The sequence below is a fragment of the Mytilus californianus genome, unplaced genomic scaffold, assembly GCF_021869535.1.
Source record: "Mytilus californianus isolate M0D057914Y unplaced genomic scaffold, xbMytCali1.0.p SCAF_2, whole genome shotgun sequence".
NCBI lineage: Eukaryota > Metazoa > Mollusca > Bivalvia > Mytilida > Mytilidae > Mytilus > Mytilus californianus.
The window spans coordinates 128,130,171-128,149,592 of NW_026262668.1; the positions used below are offsets into that span (position 1 = coordinate 128,130,171).

Sequence of the window (19,422 nt, forward strand, 5' to 3'; positions counted from 1 at the left end):
AAATAACCAATTTAAAATGGAAAATTTTAAAGAAAAATAAGGAAAAAAACATTTAAAAAAATCTCCCCCCTTCCCAAAAATGTTTTGAACCCCCTTATGATTCATCACCCCAAAATTCAATAACAGCCTTCCCTTTGTGGTATGGTACCTTGCAGTACAATTTCAGAGAGATCCATACACTTGAACACAAGTTATTGTCTGGAAACTAGAAAAATGCTTTTTTTTTGGCCCCTTTTTGGCCCCAAATTCCTAAACGTTTAGCGCAATTACCCCCAAACTCAAACCCAGCTTTCCTTTTGTGATATGGAACCTTGTAGTACAATTTCATAAAGATCCATACACTTACACACAAGTTATTGTCCTGAAACTAGAAAATGCTTGTTTTTTGCCCCTAATTCCTAAAATTTTGAGGCATTTACCCCCAAAATCAATCCCAGCCTTCCCTTATTGGTATGGTACCTTGCAGTACAATTTCAAAGAGATCCATACACTTGAACATAAGTTATTGCCTGGAAACTAGAAAAATGCTTATTTTTGGCCCCTTTTTCCTAAACGTTTTAGGCAATTACCCCCAAACTTAATTCCAGCTTTCCCTTTGTGATATGGAACCTTGTAGTACAATTTAAGAAAGATCCATACACTTACACACAAGTTATTGTCATGAAACTAGAAAAATGCTTGTTTTTGCCCCTTATTTCTAAAATTTTGAGGCAATTACCCCCAAAATCAATCCCAGCATTCCCTTTGTGATAAGGAACCTTGTGGTACAATGTCAGAGAGATCCATACACTAACACACAAGTTATGTCTGGAAGTTACAAAAATGCTTATTTTTGGCCCCTTTTTGGCCCCTAATTCCTTAACTGTTGGTACCATAACCCCCAAAATCAATCCCAACCTTCCTTTTGTGGTATTGAACCTTATGGTAAAATTTCATAGAGATCCATTCACTTAAACAAAAGTTAGAGTGCGAAAACCAATGTGTCTTCGGACGACGCCAACGTCATACCAATATACGACTGCAAAATTTTTTTGCTGTCGTATAAAAAGAGAATTTGAGTCAAATTGGTAAACATGAATTTGACAGCTAATACCCCTTTAAGATCAGTATTCAAACAGTCAGAAGTATGCCTGATAGTTATTCTAGAAACATGTGTCCTGAGAAATAAAACTGGTATCATACGTTTATAGCTATACATTTGTACATCATTCTCAAAGTTTAGGAGGATACATATCATCTTGCTTAACACTTTATATTTCTCTTAAATATGTTTTTGAAAAGCTGCAATTGAATGTTCAATTTTCTAATTCATTTTTATTTTTCTCTTTAGATATAACCTTTGCATTTAAATTAAATGTATATGATGTATATGTATATTGATATAATGCAGAATATCCTACCTGCAAATTTTCTTGAAACTTTTCATTATATCAGGATTTAAGGCTGGTCTTCCACTGGTGGTTAATTCCTCAACATATTTGGCCATTTCCTGACATAAAGTATGGTCCAACACTTCAGATTCCATTGCCATAGTTACTTTTTATAGCACACAACTAAAAATAAATGAAAACTCTATTTATGCATAAACTTCCCCTCCTTAAAGGTGCTTTTAGAAATAGTCTACCTTGAACTTGCTCAAAGTTTTCAATGGAGACCTACCCTGACTTCCAATGTTAAAGTATTCTTATTGTAATCTTTTTCTTACTTTATCTCCTGAAATGATGTCAAACATAATTTATCATATGAAAAGAAGAAGATGTAGTACGATTGCCAATGAGACAACTCTCCACCAGAGAACATTTTCTTCAAAATCACAACTCAATCACATATTCTTTTAATGAGACTGCCTGAGATACATTTACACACAAATGTATCATTACTCAATAATAACTGAAAGAATAGATACTGTCTTTTAAAAGCTAGATGATGTAAAACAGAGGTATATTATTATAGCTAGATATTCTATTAGATTAGTTTTTGCAAGTAAACAAAGAGGTATTTGAGTACTTAATCACTATCAAGAGTGCTCAAGTGACCTAACATCATGCTGTGTCAGTCTGCCATGATTTAAAGATTTAGATTACCCTCTTGCCTCTTAGTACTATCTTCTTCCCCTATTTTGAATTTAGATTTTCATGTTTGTTTATTTGATATGATGATTTTTTAACAATTTTTGATCATGATGATTCTACTATAATAGAAACATTTTTTTTTCATTTTTATTAGGGGGGCAGCTTAAGGGTTGAGGGGGGTTCATCTGATAAATTATGATGCAAAGAATACTATACAATTCTTTGATTAAGACATATCATCAGGTTTGGTAAATCTACAAATTCAGCTTAAATAGCTCTATTTGGTTATATGAGCTCCAGTCAGGAGCCTGTAATTTGGTTTGTCATTTTTTGCTGTTTCTCATTTTTGTTTTTCGTTTATTGTTTTGCATAGTTTGTTCTTGGTTTGTGCCGTTACACAACTGTCCCAGGTTAGGAGGAGGGGGGTTGTAGCCTTCAAACTGGTTCAACCCCGCCACATTCTATATGTGTCTGTCCAAAGTCAGGAGCCTTAGTCCAGTGGTTGTCGTTGGTTCATGTCTGTCATATATTTGTTTTTCATAAATTATTTTGTTATAAATTAGGCCGTTAGTTTTCTCCCATTGAATTGTTTCATATTTGTCATTTCTGGGTCTTTTTTAGCCGACAATACAGTGTGGTTTTTTCTCATTGTTGAAGGCCGTACGATTGCCTATAATTGCATACATCCACTTCATTTGATCTTTGGTGGATAGATGTCTTATTGGCAATCATGTCCTTATTCTTATATCCAAAGACATATACAAATGTAGAGCTATAACAATTATCTCTTAATATTAAAAGATTCTGAATGGCAAACATGTCTTTGATTCATTTCTTACCTGCTTCAGTTAACAGAATGGTACTGTAGATGTACAAGGCAGCAGTTTGAGGTGAGGTAGTAAGATTAAAATTTCTGTTACAGCCAAATCAGAAAATAACTCCACACCCAAAATCCCATAGCCTAGGATTATAAATGAAGGGTCTTACTTTTTTCTTTCCTTGGTTTTGTTCAGTTTGATCGGTTGAGCTTAGTAAGTACCTAAAAAATTATTTGGATTCGGCATATTGACGAACATTTCAAACATAAGCTGTTATATAGATGTCTCTGCTCCTGTCAGATAAATAATGGCCACAATCAACGGCCTTCTTTTACTTTAGGGGTCCATATAGTCCAAATAATTATGACATCTTGAAAGGCCATTTTAATTTTTTCTGGGACGCCTTCCTACGAGCCTTTCAAGACGTCATAATTATTTGGACTAGGGTCCCTATACTGAAATTTTTATATATATATTTTGAGCTTTTCATCGATGCAGTATGGTTTTATTTGAGTCTTGATTTAATTTTTGGATTTTGTATTAATTTTCTTACTGAAAACCAGTCTGTTTGGAACAGACGTAGCTGTTTCAGTTATTTCGAAAGGAATATAAATGCAACCAGGCTCAGCATTTTGATATTTATGTAAACAGGAAGTTGTGAAATGTTTTTGGTATTCAGATAGTTCAGGAAACGTTGGTAATTTCGGCCCATAACATCTTTTTTCCTGTTCGCCACCTGTGAAATAATTCCGATAGTTCCAGTTCAATCAATTAATCAATCAATAAATAAATAAATAAATAAATAAATAAATAAATAAATAAATAAATAAATAAATAAATAAATAAATAAATAAATAAATAAATAAATAAATAAATAAATATTATTGTTTAATCATATAAAACATGTAAAAGATTAATTAATGATATGACATACTGTTTCTCACATGTTAAAATGTTATGGCAGGTTTTGGCATCAATACTTACAAGTATTGTTGTTATTATTATATAGATATATGTTTTTTCTTTATTAGAAATTCAAAAACTCAAAACTGTTGATCACAATAAAATGTATCAATAAATATGGCATACTTTAGATCTATGAATATGATTTTAAAAGTACTTGTTTTCATCTTCTTAAATAGTCACCACACTTAAAACAACCAGTCAAGTTCGTTTTAAATAGTGCTACGATGCACACCTCATCTCAATCCTGAAAAGGCACTACGGTGACGTAGTGGCATATTCTGTAGCAAATATTGCTCAGTTTTATGAATGAATTTTTTTTAAATGTGTATGTTCTCAGTTCATTACCATTACTATATGACATAATTCTTGTACACCAACCATTATAATGTTTAACAAACATTTTCTCTTTTAACTAGATATAGTATTTCTATCGAACAAATTATTACTTACTTTACAATATTTTTTTTCAGAATCATAAGATTTTAACATTTCTGCAACGTAGGAACGTCACGTGTAACACTAGCCTTATGTAATTTACAACTTCCATTTCATCTCAGACCATTTATAAACCTTATGATAAGTTCTTTTCCAATTTTGCACATCTGGACAAGTGTCTAAAAATATTGGTCAACTGTTTTAAAACACCTGATGGTTACCGAATCCCATCATAAAACTATATCATCAGAATATAGCAAGATTGTCACCAACAGTACATTGTTTACCAATACAATGTTTAAGGACTAAATATCCTAATTAAATCATTTATAAATATATTGAACATAACTGTTGACAATACATATATCGATGTTTCACGCCAGTATTAACACTTCACCTTTTAAGTCATGCTACCGTTTATCATCGGCTGACATAACGGCATTCAACATTTGAATGTATAAGTTTTAATCATAAAAATTAAGATGTTGTACGATTGCAAATTAAGATGGGGGAAAAGACAACTATCCACCAGAGACCTTATGATGTAGATGTAAACAACTATGCCGTACGTCCTTCGACAATGAGTAAAACCAATACGGTTTAGTCAGCTATATAAGGCCCGCGATGATGAAATGTGATACAATTCAAATTTAAATCATATATAATTGTTTCTACTAAGCAAATAGGCCGAAACCAGAACTCAAAAACAAATGATGATGATAGGACGATGGCCAATGGTTTAATTGTATAAATGCAGTTAAACAATTAAGAAAAACTGGTAAAATTCCATTTAAAGTTTGTAACAGTAACGTTACATGTATAAGCCCCACCAAAAACCGGAGGGATCGAAGATGCTCCGGAAAAGTACAAAGGAAATGTTAGTCAAAATCTAGATGGGTATTTGGAACTGGTCTAATAAAATAAAACTGCGAATGATATATCACTTCTGTATACTGCTGGCAATGCATGAAAATAAGACGACTGGTAAACTATATACAGATTAATGTACTGCTTTCAATGTTAAGTTACGATGCATTTTTGGTAAAGTTGAGTTGAATTATATTTTTTATTATAAATTTACTCTTTTACCACCCTTCAGCCAGAAATGAGCGGCAACAACTACTTATCTAAAACATTAGTTGCGACCTATCTGAATGTGTTTTTGTCATTTGATACCTCGAAAATGATCTTGCGTCCTGTAGTGCGCAATAAACGATCGATAGTGAGCGGCTAGATTACTCGGGTTAGTCTGTCAGGGGTATTGGGTAGTGTCGTAAACGATTTGGTAGTTGGTTAAATGTATGTACGTCTTTTACTAGAATGGGAGCGAACATATTGTTTTTCTGTAAATGTTTCTTACCATATTGTTTATGAGTAATATGGCCTCGTGGGTCCATACTTTGGTGGATGATCTTATTGTATATAGGCACTTGTCAGCTGTTGAATATCGTATATTGACCACTTGATGTTTGTTTTCTTTGTGTTGTTGGGTTGCGGTCTCATTGACGTAATGTGAAATTCAGAATAGGGACCTACAAAAAAACCGATAGATTTAGTTGAACGAAAATGGGTATGTTGAATCCATAATAGGATAAATATGTCTTTATTTCTATATTTTAATCAACAAGACATGCGTATATACATCGTCCAATTCATAATGCATGCGTGTTTATTCCATTCTTTCCTCCTCAAATAGTCACAAGCAAATTTTGATTTTGTATTGAAATTTTGTTTACCTTTGTATATTTTCAATAGGAATGTGTACGCATCCGATCTAATGTTCAGCACACCACTGTTGCGTAAAAAATATGTAGTGGTATTTGTAGGACTATATGGAAAATTAAAAACAATGAGGCCCAATATTTTGATCAGACAATATAATTCTGTGAAAACAGTAGGGAATATTGATCAAACAATTTAAAGATAAAGCAAAATTACTTCCGACAAAGAACAAAAAGAAGTCATAATTAATGCATGAATATACGAAAGACACAGAAGATATGGATTATATATGTATCATTATAAAGGGCAACTAAAAAACCAAAACTATTGGACAATACAACAGACCACAGCAACCACCTCAGCACAGACATATGAAGCTTCAACGAACAACACATAGTCCAGATAACCTGACTTGGTGCAGCTTCACAGGCACTTGTCTCTTAGTTTTTTTTTACCTATTTACCTTTATACCTTTAGATCTATATAGGTTAAACAAATCCGAGACAAGTGCCTGGGTACAGCCGGGCAAACATGTGGTGAGGTTATACCAGTTTTAACGTGTACATCCTAAACCCTCATGACTATCTATAAAAAAGAAGATGTGGTATGATTGCCAATGAGAAAACTCTCCACAAGAGACCAAATGACACAGAAATTAACAACTATAGGTAACCGTACGGCCTTCAACAATGAGCAAAGCCCATACCGCACAGTCAGCTATAAAAGGCCCCGAAATGACAATGTAAAACAATTTAAACGAGAAAACTAACGGCCGAATTTATGTACAAAAAATCTAGACCATTTGTGTTAAAAGTAAAACACACAATAAAAACCAATTACATTATAATATTAGAAAAAAGACGACAAGTATAATTCATTGTACATTAAATAAGTTATCATTTAATGGAATTCTTTCAATAGCTATAAGAACAATGATCAGTAGCCAGTTTAATTATAGATAAAGAGACAGATTGATACAAAAATAGACAAAATCAAGAATTCAATAACATTGTAAAATCAAAATCAAAATAAAACTAGTTTGTTTATTCTTATTCACATTAAAAATTAAAAGGAATAATTCATGCCTAATTAGATTGGCACATGCAACAGATAGCAGCCAGATCAGGATTGTCACAGACAGAGCTTCCATCCAAGTTCTTGAAATACTGATCGTATTCTGTACATGGTGTATTCAAAACATAGTCATAGCATACTGCGTCTGTAAAATCTGTAAAGGATAGAAACTTTCATATGAAAAACATAACAATATCTCATTATGTAAAGATCGAGCTGGTCAAGATTTTTATTTTGTTAGTTTTTGACGAACGAATCGACATGACCAAGACTAATATTAAAGTTATAGTTGCATCAGAGACATATATATTACTATACTCGTGTTACATGATGAACAGACATCGATTAACATAGTATAATAGTACTGTCGGTGAACCATCTGTATTTTGTTTTCACTCATTATAACAAATACAACTCATTCAGCTTAGGTTATTACAGATTCCATGGATATAATCCTCTCTGCATTTATATATACCATAATGCAGGTACTGGTATTCAATAAATCATCTATGTTTCACGGGTTCAAACCAACATGGATATCTTTCCATGTCTGGACTTGGACACTAATTGTTCAATTATTGGTGGGCGTTTAAGAAAATAACAGAGAGGTTATATAAGCAAAAGTGCGTGTACGTGAACGCGTACCGGAATAATTGTTATAATGAATTCTTAAGCTCATTCAGGTAGGCTTGTGGCAGAAGCCGTATTTAGATGAAAGGGCATTAATATTTGAAACGTGTGGAGCCAAAAAAATATGTTAAAAGACTTATAAGTTTTATGATTACAAAGTAAAATTTGACTTGTATATCAAATGGCTCCTATTTAAGAGGAGGGTCCATATCTAACCCTTGGCTAGCGAAGATGGATCAACCCCGATATTTGTACATGTAATGAGCCTGTCATTAGCAAGGAGCTAGTTGGTTTCATGGTCTCTTGTTATTTGTTTGGTTAATAGAGAAATTCAAAGTCAGCAGTAAAACTATATGATATTAACAAGTTTGATATGTGTAGAAATTTGTTCAAACTATTGTTGTTATGCTTTCTTTGGTGAACTTCATCAAACTACCCGTTTTATCTATGGGATGCAAAAGCAGCATTTATATTGGCATTACAGGGAAAAGAGTGGAAAACGGATATTTTCAAGCCAATGTTTTAGGGCCACATCTTCCGTAAAATCGCTCAACCGAAACAAAAATAAAACTAGAGATGATATTTAATTTAATGATTTGACTATATTATACTCCAAATATCTGCTCAAATGATTCAAGCATTGCAGAAAACATATTTTTCAAGCAATGTTCTATGTCCTTGACCACAACTTCTGTGTGTAAACATCAACTAAACGTTATAAAAATCAAACAAGATCTTTAATTATCATGATAAGACTTAATTTATACCAAATATTAAAGAAGAAAGTGTGGAAAAACTGATATTTTCTATGTTTTTAGTCCACGACTTCCACAAAAATCGCTCAGCCAGAAACAAACTTATACTTGTTCTGTAAGATTCATATCGATACGGGAAACTGTTATTTTCGAGCTATAACGATGTCCAAGGTCAACACAACTTCGGTAAAAAATCTTCAACCGGAACGACTTAATCTCGATCTGTTTCTGCTTATTATGATACTATATAACATTTGTCTAACCAACAGATTTAGACATTACAGCAAAAGGTGCAAAAAACGTACCGGACGGACACTTTAGTTCCCTTTGTCTTCATCTGTAGGGGACTAAAAAAACACCAAGCAAAAATACATTCTCAGTCATTTTGGACTAATGTATAGTTGTCTAATTGGCAATCATACCACATCTGCTTATTTTGCAAACAAAAAAATACCAACAAAAACATTACAAACAAACAGCACACATTATGATGGCTACCAAAAACCTTCTTCAGTCGTGAAACAAATCTTGTCTGAATGTAACCTCGAGTATTTACTGAGTAATTCCGCTCTGTAAACAAACTCTTTTTAAAGAACGAATTATCTATGGTATGGACAACCATGGACAATTCAATTGAAATATCTGTTATCAGAAAAAAAAAAAGGTTCAAAATTTCATGCCATAACACTTTTCATGAAGCATAACATTTTACCACGTTTTACTTACATGTTACAAGTAGGAGTCCAAAAATAACTAACAAAAATAATTTGTTCATTGCTAATTCTGTTTCACTTAACCCCCAAACTTTAGTAAAAGTAATGACTCAAATCAATGTCTATATGTTTAAACTTTCTAATTTATAATAAATTAGAAATCACTTACACCCATGGCTCAACATAAAACACTAATAATTCCCAACGAATTAACCCAGCTTAACAAAGAAAACGGGTATTACTAAAACATATATCCATAATCCTATTATGTATATACCAGTGCTATAAATTAAAGCTTCGGATATCGTATTGGCATGACACAAATGATTGAATGATCGTGTACTAGATATGGTGCTATAACCCGATGGAGTACCTCTAATTTACACCATATTACGGTTTATGCCAAATGGTATAGTTTTCAATAATTTAGAAAAAAAGGGAGGGGGTTCTTTCAGGAATTTGATCTTATTCTAAGGTGTAAGTACCTCATAAGTCGTACACAAATGATTTACTAACATATTATAGATACTTTCGAAAACAATTTTTGCTGCTATTGGCGGTTTAGGAAATTTCCATGAAGTTTAATTTCCCCTTCTATAAGATATGAAAATTCTGTTCATATTGTATCGGGTCGAATATAAATAAACATCGTCAGACAAGGACTATATGCCTTGGATTAGTTAGTCGTTATTGAACGTCGCTGTACTTAAGTTAACAATTTGTACAAAAACAATTGTTTTGATCATCAAATTCAACTTTCAGACTTAATCTAGGATACAGTGATGAATTGCCTCATTTTGTTTTGAAAAATTTTCAACCCGACGGAAAGAGGAGGAAGAAATTTCCTCTGTATTTGTTTCACTCCCAGGGTAAAAATCTAAAAGTGTATATATATATATATCCATTACAATGAAATGTTATTCAAGGCGACATATTGCTATGGATGGCATTTTTTACACAAAATTGCAATCCTTATATGCTTTTGTAAAATATGCATCGAAGGAATCGCAGCAAAATGAATAAATGTGTATTCGAAAGAAAATTAATAGCTGTTCTTATAATTTTTTTTGGATAAAGACACCAAATTTGCCAGAATCTTTCAAAATTGTAGCTTTAAACTATCTTCTGATAATTTGTTTAGAAATAACCCATGATATTGTTGGAACCTCGAAGTACATACACAGGCTGTGACACTGTGATTCAAGATTTTTCGGAAATAGCACTGATGTAAAATAAAGTCGGGGGGGGGGGGGGGGGGGGGGAATTGGTCCTCTCTATATATCTAAGATACATTGCTTCCTCAGCTGAAAATCATTTTAAAAGTGCATTATACCTTTACATTAGAAAGAAATGGAAATCTTCTTTTCACTTTCTTCCACTGGTCAAACATATGCAACATTTATGAGGTAGCTGGTCATTGTCACATATAGATTGTCCATACATTTCACGTGAAGCATCATCTAGTTCCTGACAGGAACTGCTAAATATATAGTCTACACATTCAGTAAATTCTACCTCACTGGACACAACAGCTGAAAAAGAATCAAGAGATTATTCATTTGAAAACTAAAAATCACATTTCTAAACTTTTATTATATCGTTATTGAGACAGCATAAGAATATAATCTTTGATTTTTCTCAAAGAGGTGCATATTTACATGTCATTATATGTTGAAGAACATACATGACACTTTTCATTGCCTTGAAAAGGGTATGCTTGATTGGGGCTGAAATTTTGCCATGCAACATAACACATATGGACCTCTCAAAAAGTTGTTGCAGGGGTCATTGTGGCGTTCGCCCTAGGCCTACACGAGGCGTTGGATTTGATAATATCCCAATTCTAACCGGAGGTGGATTGGTATTAATACATCCTGCTCAACCAAAACGGACACCCCTCTTTAGCATGGATTTTACTGACGAGTGGGAGGAGTCTAGGGATGACTCTAGAGGTGGTCTCTAATGATAAAGTTACACAATGATAAAAAGTCACACATCCTGAAACATTGAATATTAATTTAATTAGTCATTCTCATAATCACGGCACATCTAAAAGCAATACCAGGTGATCAAATAAGGCACAACCAAGACTTGCTTATTTCTAGACATTATCTCTTTAAACCCACGGTCTCATTGTGTAATACTAATACTACTTACAGGTAAGAATGCAAATTCCAGTAAAACAAAGAAGAAATGCGCAAATTCTATTCATTTCAACAAAAAATGGTAACGATAAAATTAAAAAGCAATTATATATGGCGTTGATAAAAATCTTTGTATATTTTTTTCAAAATGTAAACATTTAATACTTAATCTATTAATTCTTTTACAATCGTTCTGTAACACATTTGAAAACAAACTTTAATTCTTTATCAAACGATAATCCGCTTTGACTTATACGATTGGTAAAACAATATAAAAGGAATATCTTTAATATGATTTTGTTTCAAAAACTTACCCTTAATATGTATTAATTTCAATATTTTTTTTACGAAACTGGAAATGTCGTTTATTTAGAAATTTCAGTTCTTTCGTGTGTTTAATAGCTTCATTAAACTTAAGCGGATTATAGAAAAATAGAAATACACATGGAAATGAATGATGACGAACCAGCAGCGGCGGATTCAGGGGGAAAGGGGCGTAAAGGGTGTTTTGTTTAGCATAGTACGTCAAAAATATTTTTCGCCTCGAAACGTTCGGCGATATTTTCTCAGTTTTATGGAGTAACGTCCCCTTTCAAAGATCCTGGATCCGCTCCCCTTAACTGCGTAATATAGAAATTTTGCTATCAATGAAAGAACGAAAGAACGAATGAATGGAAGTCCTTGTTAAGTTTACGATGGGTCTGTCTTACAGTTTTACGTTTCCTGTTATTTCTTAATAGAAAAATTGAATTTACTCAAAATACAAGTGTAAATATGACAAGAAATAATTTTAAATAAATACATCCCTCTTTTTCAATAACACGATGATTCTTTTTACTCAACAGTAGACTTGTTTAACAATGGCGTTGACATTTGTCATTGCTATCCAACAAAGGATAAACTAACAAAGTATTACAAACTAAATACTATTCATTTTGTTTTTGTTATTCTTTTGGGAGGTAATGTCGTCCATTTGAAAACCAACTTGACTGTAACTTTGCAGGTACAAATATATATACACATAACTTTCTGGTAAGTTGAAGTGAATGTAGTTCAAAGGCAATTATACGACATAAATAATACGAACTTATCTATATATATGTGATAAGATTCTATAAGCCATTAATTTAATATAAGGCTATACTAAAGTAAACAATGAGAGGTTTAACTATTGTGTTCATTTGTCTTTACTCGGGTAAGTTGTTATATCAACGATACAGTTTTACAATATAAACAATAGGATAAAAGGCATACGAGGTAGATGTTAGACAACATACTAGTACCCAAAATTGTCTTGGGAAGAAGCATACATCATTAGGGAACGGAGCGGTTTAACTTCTGTGTTTCTTCCCGACAGTCACAACAAAATAACAGTCCCAAGCGTCGACTTAAGCAAAAACAATGTTCACATTTCAATTTGAAGAAATTATTGATTCATTGTTTTACGTTAACTGTCTGTTTTCAATGTATTTGTAATCCAAAATACTGGGCTTGACCTTATCTGAAATGGGTATAAATTGCTGTACAACTAGTAAAAGTATTGCCAATAAAGATCACCAGTTACTGTTATAATAATGTCTTGTTTTAATAAATCAATTGGTATACATACTGGGGCATTTGGATACAACATTTTGGATTTCAACAACAGCTAGGGCGGCGATGTAGCACTAACAAATCCGCAAAGATCGTGTATCCGGAAAGAGAAGGGGCGACAAAAATCCGTATGCAATGAAATTGAGAGGACAAAATAACACAAGCTGCTCTTTTACTATATCTTACTAGAAAATTATTTTAAAACATTATCGCTGCAAAGTATTTTTTCAGATGCGTTCAAAGTATGAATCAGGCCCTGCATATTATACAAATAAGGAACTAGTAAAGTCCCTCATGTTTCAATTATCAATTCTTTCATGTTTCAATTATCAATTCATTCATGTTTCAACTATCAATTCTTTCAGATTTCAATTATCAAATTCTTTCAGATTTCAATTATTATATTTATATGTAAAATGCCATTTAAAAAACTTTCAGTCGTTGCGGAAGTAAAACGAAGGGATGTTGAATTGTTTGGATTGAAATTTAAAAACCCCGCGAATATGCAAACAATGCTTGGGGCAAGTGGAAATACTGGAATTCAGAACCCTTCAAACTTAGCTGGATCATTATCTAGTTCAGGTTCAACTAGCACAGGAATAGGTAGTGTAGGGACTAAAAATCCCGCAAACATGGCAGCAACATTGTCGGGATCAGGATCTCTAAATCCAGCAAACATTGGAACGCAATCGGGACAAAATCCACATAAACAGGTCCCTGGAGATATGACTGGCTCTTTGGACCAAATACATAGTAAATACGGTAGTCAGGGAGGATATGTTTACCGAACAGGTAAGCAATTAAAAGTACAAATTATGGTATAAATTTGGCCAATGTTTCATAATTTTATATAAATTACTTATCTTTAATCTTTAATCAGCTGATCACAAATTACTTGTACTTTAAATCATTGTGAACAGGAACCAGTTTGAATGGTGGCGGTGCTGGTAACAGCCATCTTCCCGGCAGATGCGTTAATTCTCATCCAGAGAAATGTCCCATGTCCTGTCAAGAGGTTGATTCGGTCACAGGCTGTATCGTTTGCATCAGCAGCTGCCGTGAGTGAAAAAAAACATTGTTTTTTCGGAAAATCATTGCAAAAAGATATATATAATTTTGTGCAACCACGAGGACATTTTGATATTAAGTACAACAGCAACAAATATGGGCAAAAGTATCATAGTGTAACAGTGTTGGTGGGTAGATTAGTCAACCTTTTTATCTACTATCTGATATATTATTGGTACTATAAAAAAAAATAAGGAGTGGAAAGGTTGCCAATAATAAGATGTTCCACCGAAGACTTAATGACGTAAAAGTTAGCAACTATAAGTCACCGTACGGCCTCCAACAATGAGCAAACCCCATACCGCATAGCATGCTATAAAAGACCACGAAATGACAAATGTAAAACAATCCAAACGAGAAAACTAACAGCCTGATTTATGTACAAAACAATAAACGAAAAAGACTAAAAAACGAAAAATACTAAAAAACGAAAAATACTTTTCATAATTCTTTTTCTTAAAGAATAATTGTCCCTTCCAAAAAGATCATAGGTCTTTCGTGCAGGTAATGTTTTGGAAAGTCTTTTCTAAACCTGCATAAAAATGGTTTGACGATACTATGTATAGAGCGCAAACAACCCTTAAGTTGAAGAAAGACAAATACCGTCACGATCACACTAACAAATTACCGAAGCGACAATCGACAGTAAACAAAACGCTATACAGGAAAATAATATTGGACAACACGAACCCTACTATAAAACCGGGGATGAACTCGGGTGACATCTGAAAAACAAAAATTGATAGATTTAAAACACTTCAAATTCTACTGTCCAAAACTTTTCTCCTTGTCGGTCTGATATACTAATATTATATGCATTTCAATTTTATACATTTTAACCTCACTTTATATGTTAGGGTCTGTAGGAATCTTCAGATACTATTCTTTGTAATGAAAAATGGCGTTCGTATTTGCTACTTTCGTGTTTCTTTATTTTTATTATACCAGAGTCTGTAGGATCTGTAACATCTACACCGACAACATCACAACCAAGTGTATCTACAATAGGTGTACAAATGACTACAGCAAAGAAAGCTTCACAGCTCACAGGTAATCATAAAGTTAATGCTACAACTGAAACAACCGCCTTTCTATAAATGATGATAAAGTCAAAGTCAAAGTTAATGTTGCAACTCAAACTTAACTACATGTATATATGCAACTAACAGGTATTGAAGTACAAGTACATTCTACAATATTAACTTGTACACAACAGAAAAATATTCTTCCTCTATCTGTGTTAGAGCGTACCAAACCTTCGCAGCGTAAAATATGAGAAACGGCATTATGTATTAATAACACAGAGATATGTCTCGCCTATTTGTTATTTTGATAATGCAAATGTTGAAATTTAAATAGCAATACTTTAACATGTAAGTTATGCAAATATTCAAAGTCAATGAACCATGACTGAAGGTACAGGGCTAAACAATCTCCATGGAAATGAGATGTGCCAATGCTAATACAACTGCAAACCAAATACCATTGAATTTTCATAAGTCATTCCCTTTAAACAAACCTAAACACAAACATTAACTTGTAAACTATGTAAAAGTTTCAGTCAATGAACCATAATTAGGGGGTGGGGTTATATAATCTCCATGGAAATGAAACTTGCAAATGCCAATACATTTGCATACCGAATATCATTGACTTAACTTTAGTGGTTCATCTTAAACTGAACTAATCACAAACTAATACATGTTAACTAAGCAAAAGTTTCAAAGTCAATAGACCATGACTGAGGGGTAGGGACCAAATATTCTCCATGGAAAATGAGATGTGCTAATGCTTATACAACTGCATACCAATTATCATTGACCTACCACTAACGGTTCCCCTTGAACTGACCTATACACAAACTAATACATGAAAACTAAGCAAAAGTTTCAAAGTCAATAGACCATGACTGAGGGGGCGGGGCCAAACAATCTCCATGGAAATGAGATATACGGTATACCAATGCTTATACAACTGCATACCAAATATCATTCACCTTCCACTAGTGGTTCCCCATAAACTGACCTAATCACAAACTAATATACATGAAAACTAAGCAAAGTTTCAAAGTCAATAGACCTTGACTGAGGGGGCGGGGCCAAATAATATCCATGGTAATGAGATGTGCCAATGCTAATACAACTGCATACCATATATCATTGACCTTCCACTAGTGGTTCACCATGAACTAGACGCAATCACAAACTAATACATTGTTGACGCCGCCGTCGCCGCCGGAAACAGCATACCTATGTCTCGTTTTTGACTCCGCCAAGGCGAGACAAAAACCCTTCTAATTAAAATGTTTACAATATGTAATCTAAAATTTGCATACCTGCTTACCGATTCACAAATTTTGTATAACTCTTTTGAAGTTCCACTTTCTGTGTGAACAAAACTAGAATATCGAATGGGCCTGTTCATTTACCTGGATCAGTGCCTCATGTCAATAATGGTCAGTGAAACACACATGCATTGACCATTCACAATAAAGAAATTACCCCTGATCATCATAATTTTTTTAAAGAGAAACATTTTACAAATTATTTCCGACAAGTTAAGAATATTTTGGCAAAATAGTTTAGAGAAGATATGTCATTTTTCAAAATGCTGCCATTATGGCCGCGATGCTTGCCACCAAATTGTCTCGAAGTCATTTATCTTTTAAAAGGGCCCCAATCATCAATTACGTCACAGTGTGAACTTTGAAAGGATTTAGTCTTGAAGATTCAGAATTGAAATAAATTTGAACATTGCCCATTCAAAATAAAGTCAAAACCAGATTAACATTCACACATTTTTCATGTCAAAATTAGTTGACAACAAGGATAGAATGTATCATTGCCTATAGAGCCCGGCGATCAATTACATTATTGTCATGTTGTATGCTGCTCTATCAGTTTTCAATATTCATTGAGGATTTTTTTTGTAGAGGTCTCCTCTTACCAATCCTATGGAATTAAAAAAAAAAGAATTCGGTCTTGTACTTTAACAGTAGATAAGGAAATGGCACTTTTTCTTCGAAAAAAAGCCCTTAAAAACATAATTTCCGGCTAATTTAGAATAACATGCGATATGGTTTCAGAGAAAACGATGAAAATATAATTTCCGATAGAGTTTGGTGGAAATCTATATAGCATCATCGTGAATATAGCAAGAAGTACTGTAGGAAATTTTGTAAAGAGTTCCCAATTCTTTATTCTTCCCAAGTGTGAAAAGATTTGGTTTAGTAGAGAGGTCATTTTTTCTACTGATTTAAGATAAAATCAACAAAATCGAAAATCAAGAATTGCCTCTGGAAGTCATGTTTATCATTTAATCAGAAGATGAACATTACAAATAGTATTGGTTAAATTGGACTTGTAGTTTCTGAGGATTTGAAAAAAGGTGAAAAGGTGAAGGAAGAAAGACAACGGATGCCGTGTGATCGAATGAATAGTGGGCTAGGAAATCTAAAAATATTTGTTTAGCAGAATAGAAAATGGAGAAAAAACGGCGGGAATCGGTTTTGGGGTCTTGGTTTCAACATGACACAAGTATAGAATGATATCACATATAGATAAGGTAGCGCTTCCTTGTTAAAGGGTAAATTCCTAGATTTACCGTTTCAGGCATTTGTCAAGCATTTCCTGTAAACTGTCCAAGAGGGAGTTTTGCAATACAAAATGGTTGTCCAGTGTGTACAGGTAGCTACATAAAATGACTATAGAAATTTATTTCGGTGGTATTTTGGATTTCTATGAAATATCTGAATATCAAAGACAGACATGTATCATTTATACTTCTGCAGATACGATCAATTAAAAATTGTCAAAACGATACATAGATGTATATATAGAATGGACGTAAATATTGGTGAAACAATGCATGTTTTTTTCAAATAAAATGTTATTTCCTAAGGACATTTTTTTACACATGATATATTAATTGCAACATATAAACTATTCCGTTTTAATTATATGCAATTTTTTCAAGGACATCAAATTCATTTTTTCAGTAGGAATCAATTTCCTTTTAAATGCAGCGTGAAAAAAATCGTCAAAACGACAACCGCGATAGCATTCATTGAATGTTTCTAATGTCAAGTTCCCGATTATGATAGTGCTTTATATATTAGGCGCAGTAGAATGTTTTGTCAGATGAAATCTTTTATCCAAAAATACGTATCGGAACACAACAAATCGATGTGCTTCATTTTGAAATATGAATGTGTGCCTGACTGTATTTGTGTGCAATTTTATTCTGAAGCACTATATCATGTAGATAGCTACAAAGGATTTATCATTATGAATTAATTCTATAAATGCTACTTAGTTAATCTTAATACAGGCAATTATATTTGTTAAAAATCATCAGCTTTACAGAAAACAGTAGCGCCCTCTTCGACACAAACGACAGTTACAACTACATCAGCTCCAAGAACAACTCATGCATCATCCACGTGTGCTCCTGTACGGTGTATTGCGCCATGTAACAAAGGAATCAAATTTGATGCATCAAGATGTCCCGTTTGTGTTTGCTAGATATGTTATAAATTGTGGTTTGCGTGGTGCACAGCCCTGTGTATCTTATTAAATAAAATGTACCATCAAATGTATGAATTTGTTTTATTATAGTGGCATTGGCTATCGTTTTGATAATATAAGTATTAATAGATAATTAAGTACGTTTTTTCAAACATTTACATGAACGGAATGTTGAATAATAAATAGTCAGCAGTCAGTTTGATTAAAATTTGTGAATGGAACTAATTCGACCTCATATGGATCCATATGCTTGCGACCTATGATGTGACCTCAGTTGGAGATGATTACGCATATGCTCAGAATGTTTACTTTTTTAAAGATTGCCATCTTACAGATTTATTTAGCTGATTTTCCCTCGAAAAATACCCATTTCTATACAGGTTATAGGTAAAAAAATGTGTACACTTTTTAAGATATGGTAGGAAATGAAACACGTCATTATACTTTAGTTATTCATATTTATTTATGTATATTAGATCAGCAATCGGCAGTCTTCGGAGGTCATGTCGTAGTTCATTAGATGGCGTCAAGTATTGAATAAAAATTAAAAGGGAAATATGGACTTTGAGTTGTTAAATCCGCTTCATTTTGGACTCGGTTGGATAGTCGTAATCATACCACATCTCCTCATTTTATTTATATGTATCTTTCATTAACGCGAGTATTTTAAAGTTTGGTAGGCTACTTTATGTTTTTTTCTTTTTGTTAGTGGTTTTGCGCTTGGTACCGATCTGATGGGTCAAGCCCTGTCCAACGGATGGTTTACTACTGTCCAGGGTTAGGAGAAGAGTTGCACGCACAAAAATATTTTCTTTCGTTGCCTGCTCTAATACAGAGGCTTTGAAATCCAGGTCAATGGATTTCTATTTTGAATTGTTTCGCATTTTGTCACACCGAGGCTTTTTA

General features: G+C 33.2%; 2 protein-coding genes and 1 long non-coding RNA gene across 7 annotated transcripts in view; 1 reads left to right on the plus strand and 2 right to left on the minus strand.

The window, feature by feature from the left end:
* The window catches only part of LOC127730976 (UV-stimulated scaffold protein A-like), a 30,089-nt gene extending 26,538 nt beyond the window's left edge, over window positions 1-3,551 (minus strand). For 3 of the 5 annotated variants that reach the window (XM_052239617.1, XM_052239613.1, XM_052239618.1), the window contains exons 1-2: window positions 3,444-3,551; window positions 1,401-1,553 (exon numbers count right to left, since the gene is read on the minus strand). In XM_052239617.1, coding sequence (XP_052095577.1) covers window positions 1,401-1,531 — 131 coding nt within the window. In that variant the 5' untranslated portion in view covers window positions 1,532-1,553; window positions 3,444-3,551. Of the gene's footprint in view, window positions 1-1,400; window positions 1,554-2,911; window positions 3,034-3,059; window positions 3,112-3,443 lie in introns of all 5 variants that reach the window. The other 2 variants (XM_052239615.1, XM_052239616.1) reach the window with 2 other exon arrangements.
* A 3,335-nt stretch (window positions 3,552-6,886) lies between these two features.
* LOC127728836 (uncharacterized) lies at window positions 6,887-11,439 on the minus strand. Its single transcript, XR_007994394.1, has 3 exons — window positions 11,343-11,439; window positions 10,519-10,717; window positions 6,887-7,241 (listed from the first exon to the last, which is right to left on the minus strand). It is a non-coding gene; the product is annotated as an uncharacterized LOC127728836 (long non-coding RNA).
* A 2,317-nt stretch (window positions 11,440-13,756) lies between these two features.
* On the plus strand, window positions 13,757-18,562 carry LOC127728837 (uncharacterized). Its single transcript, XM_052236435.1, has 4 exons — window positions 13,757-13,980; window positions 14,939-15,040; window positions 17,602-17,676; window positions 18,347-18,562. The coding sequence occupies exons 1-4, from the start codon at window positions 13,923-13,925 to the stop codon at window positions 18,511-18,513; spliced, it is 402 nt and encodes a 133-aa protein (XP_052092395.1). The 5' UTR covers window positions 13,757-13,922; the 3' UTR covers window positions 18,514-18,562.
* The last annotated feature ends 860 nt before the right edge of the window (window positions 18,563-19,422 follow it).

Coding starts and splice junctions, on each gene's coding strand:
- LOC127728837 (XM_052236435.1), top strand. CDS start 13,923: ATGTCCTGTCAAGAGGTTGATTCGGTCACAGGCTGTATCGTTTGCATC. Junction 13,981..14,938: donor CGTTTGCATCAGCAGCTGCC/GTGAGTGAAAAA, acceptor TTATTATACCAG/AGTCTGTAGGATCTGTAACA. Junction 15,041..17,601: donor GAAAGCTTCACAGCTCACAG/GTAATCATAAAG, acceptor TTACCGTTTCAG/GCATTTGTCAAGCATTTCCT.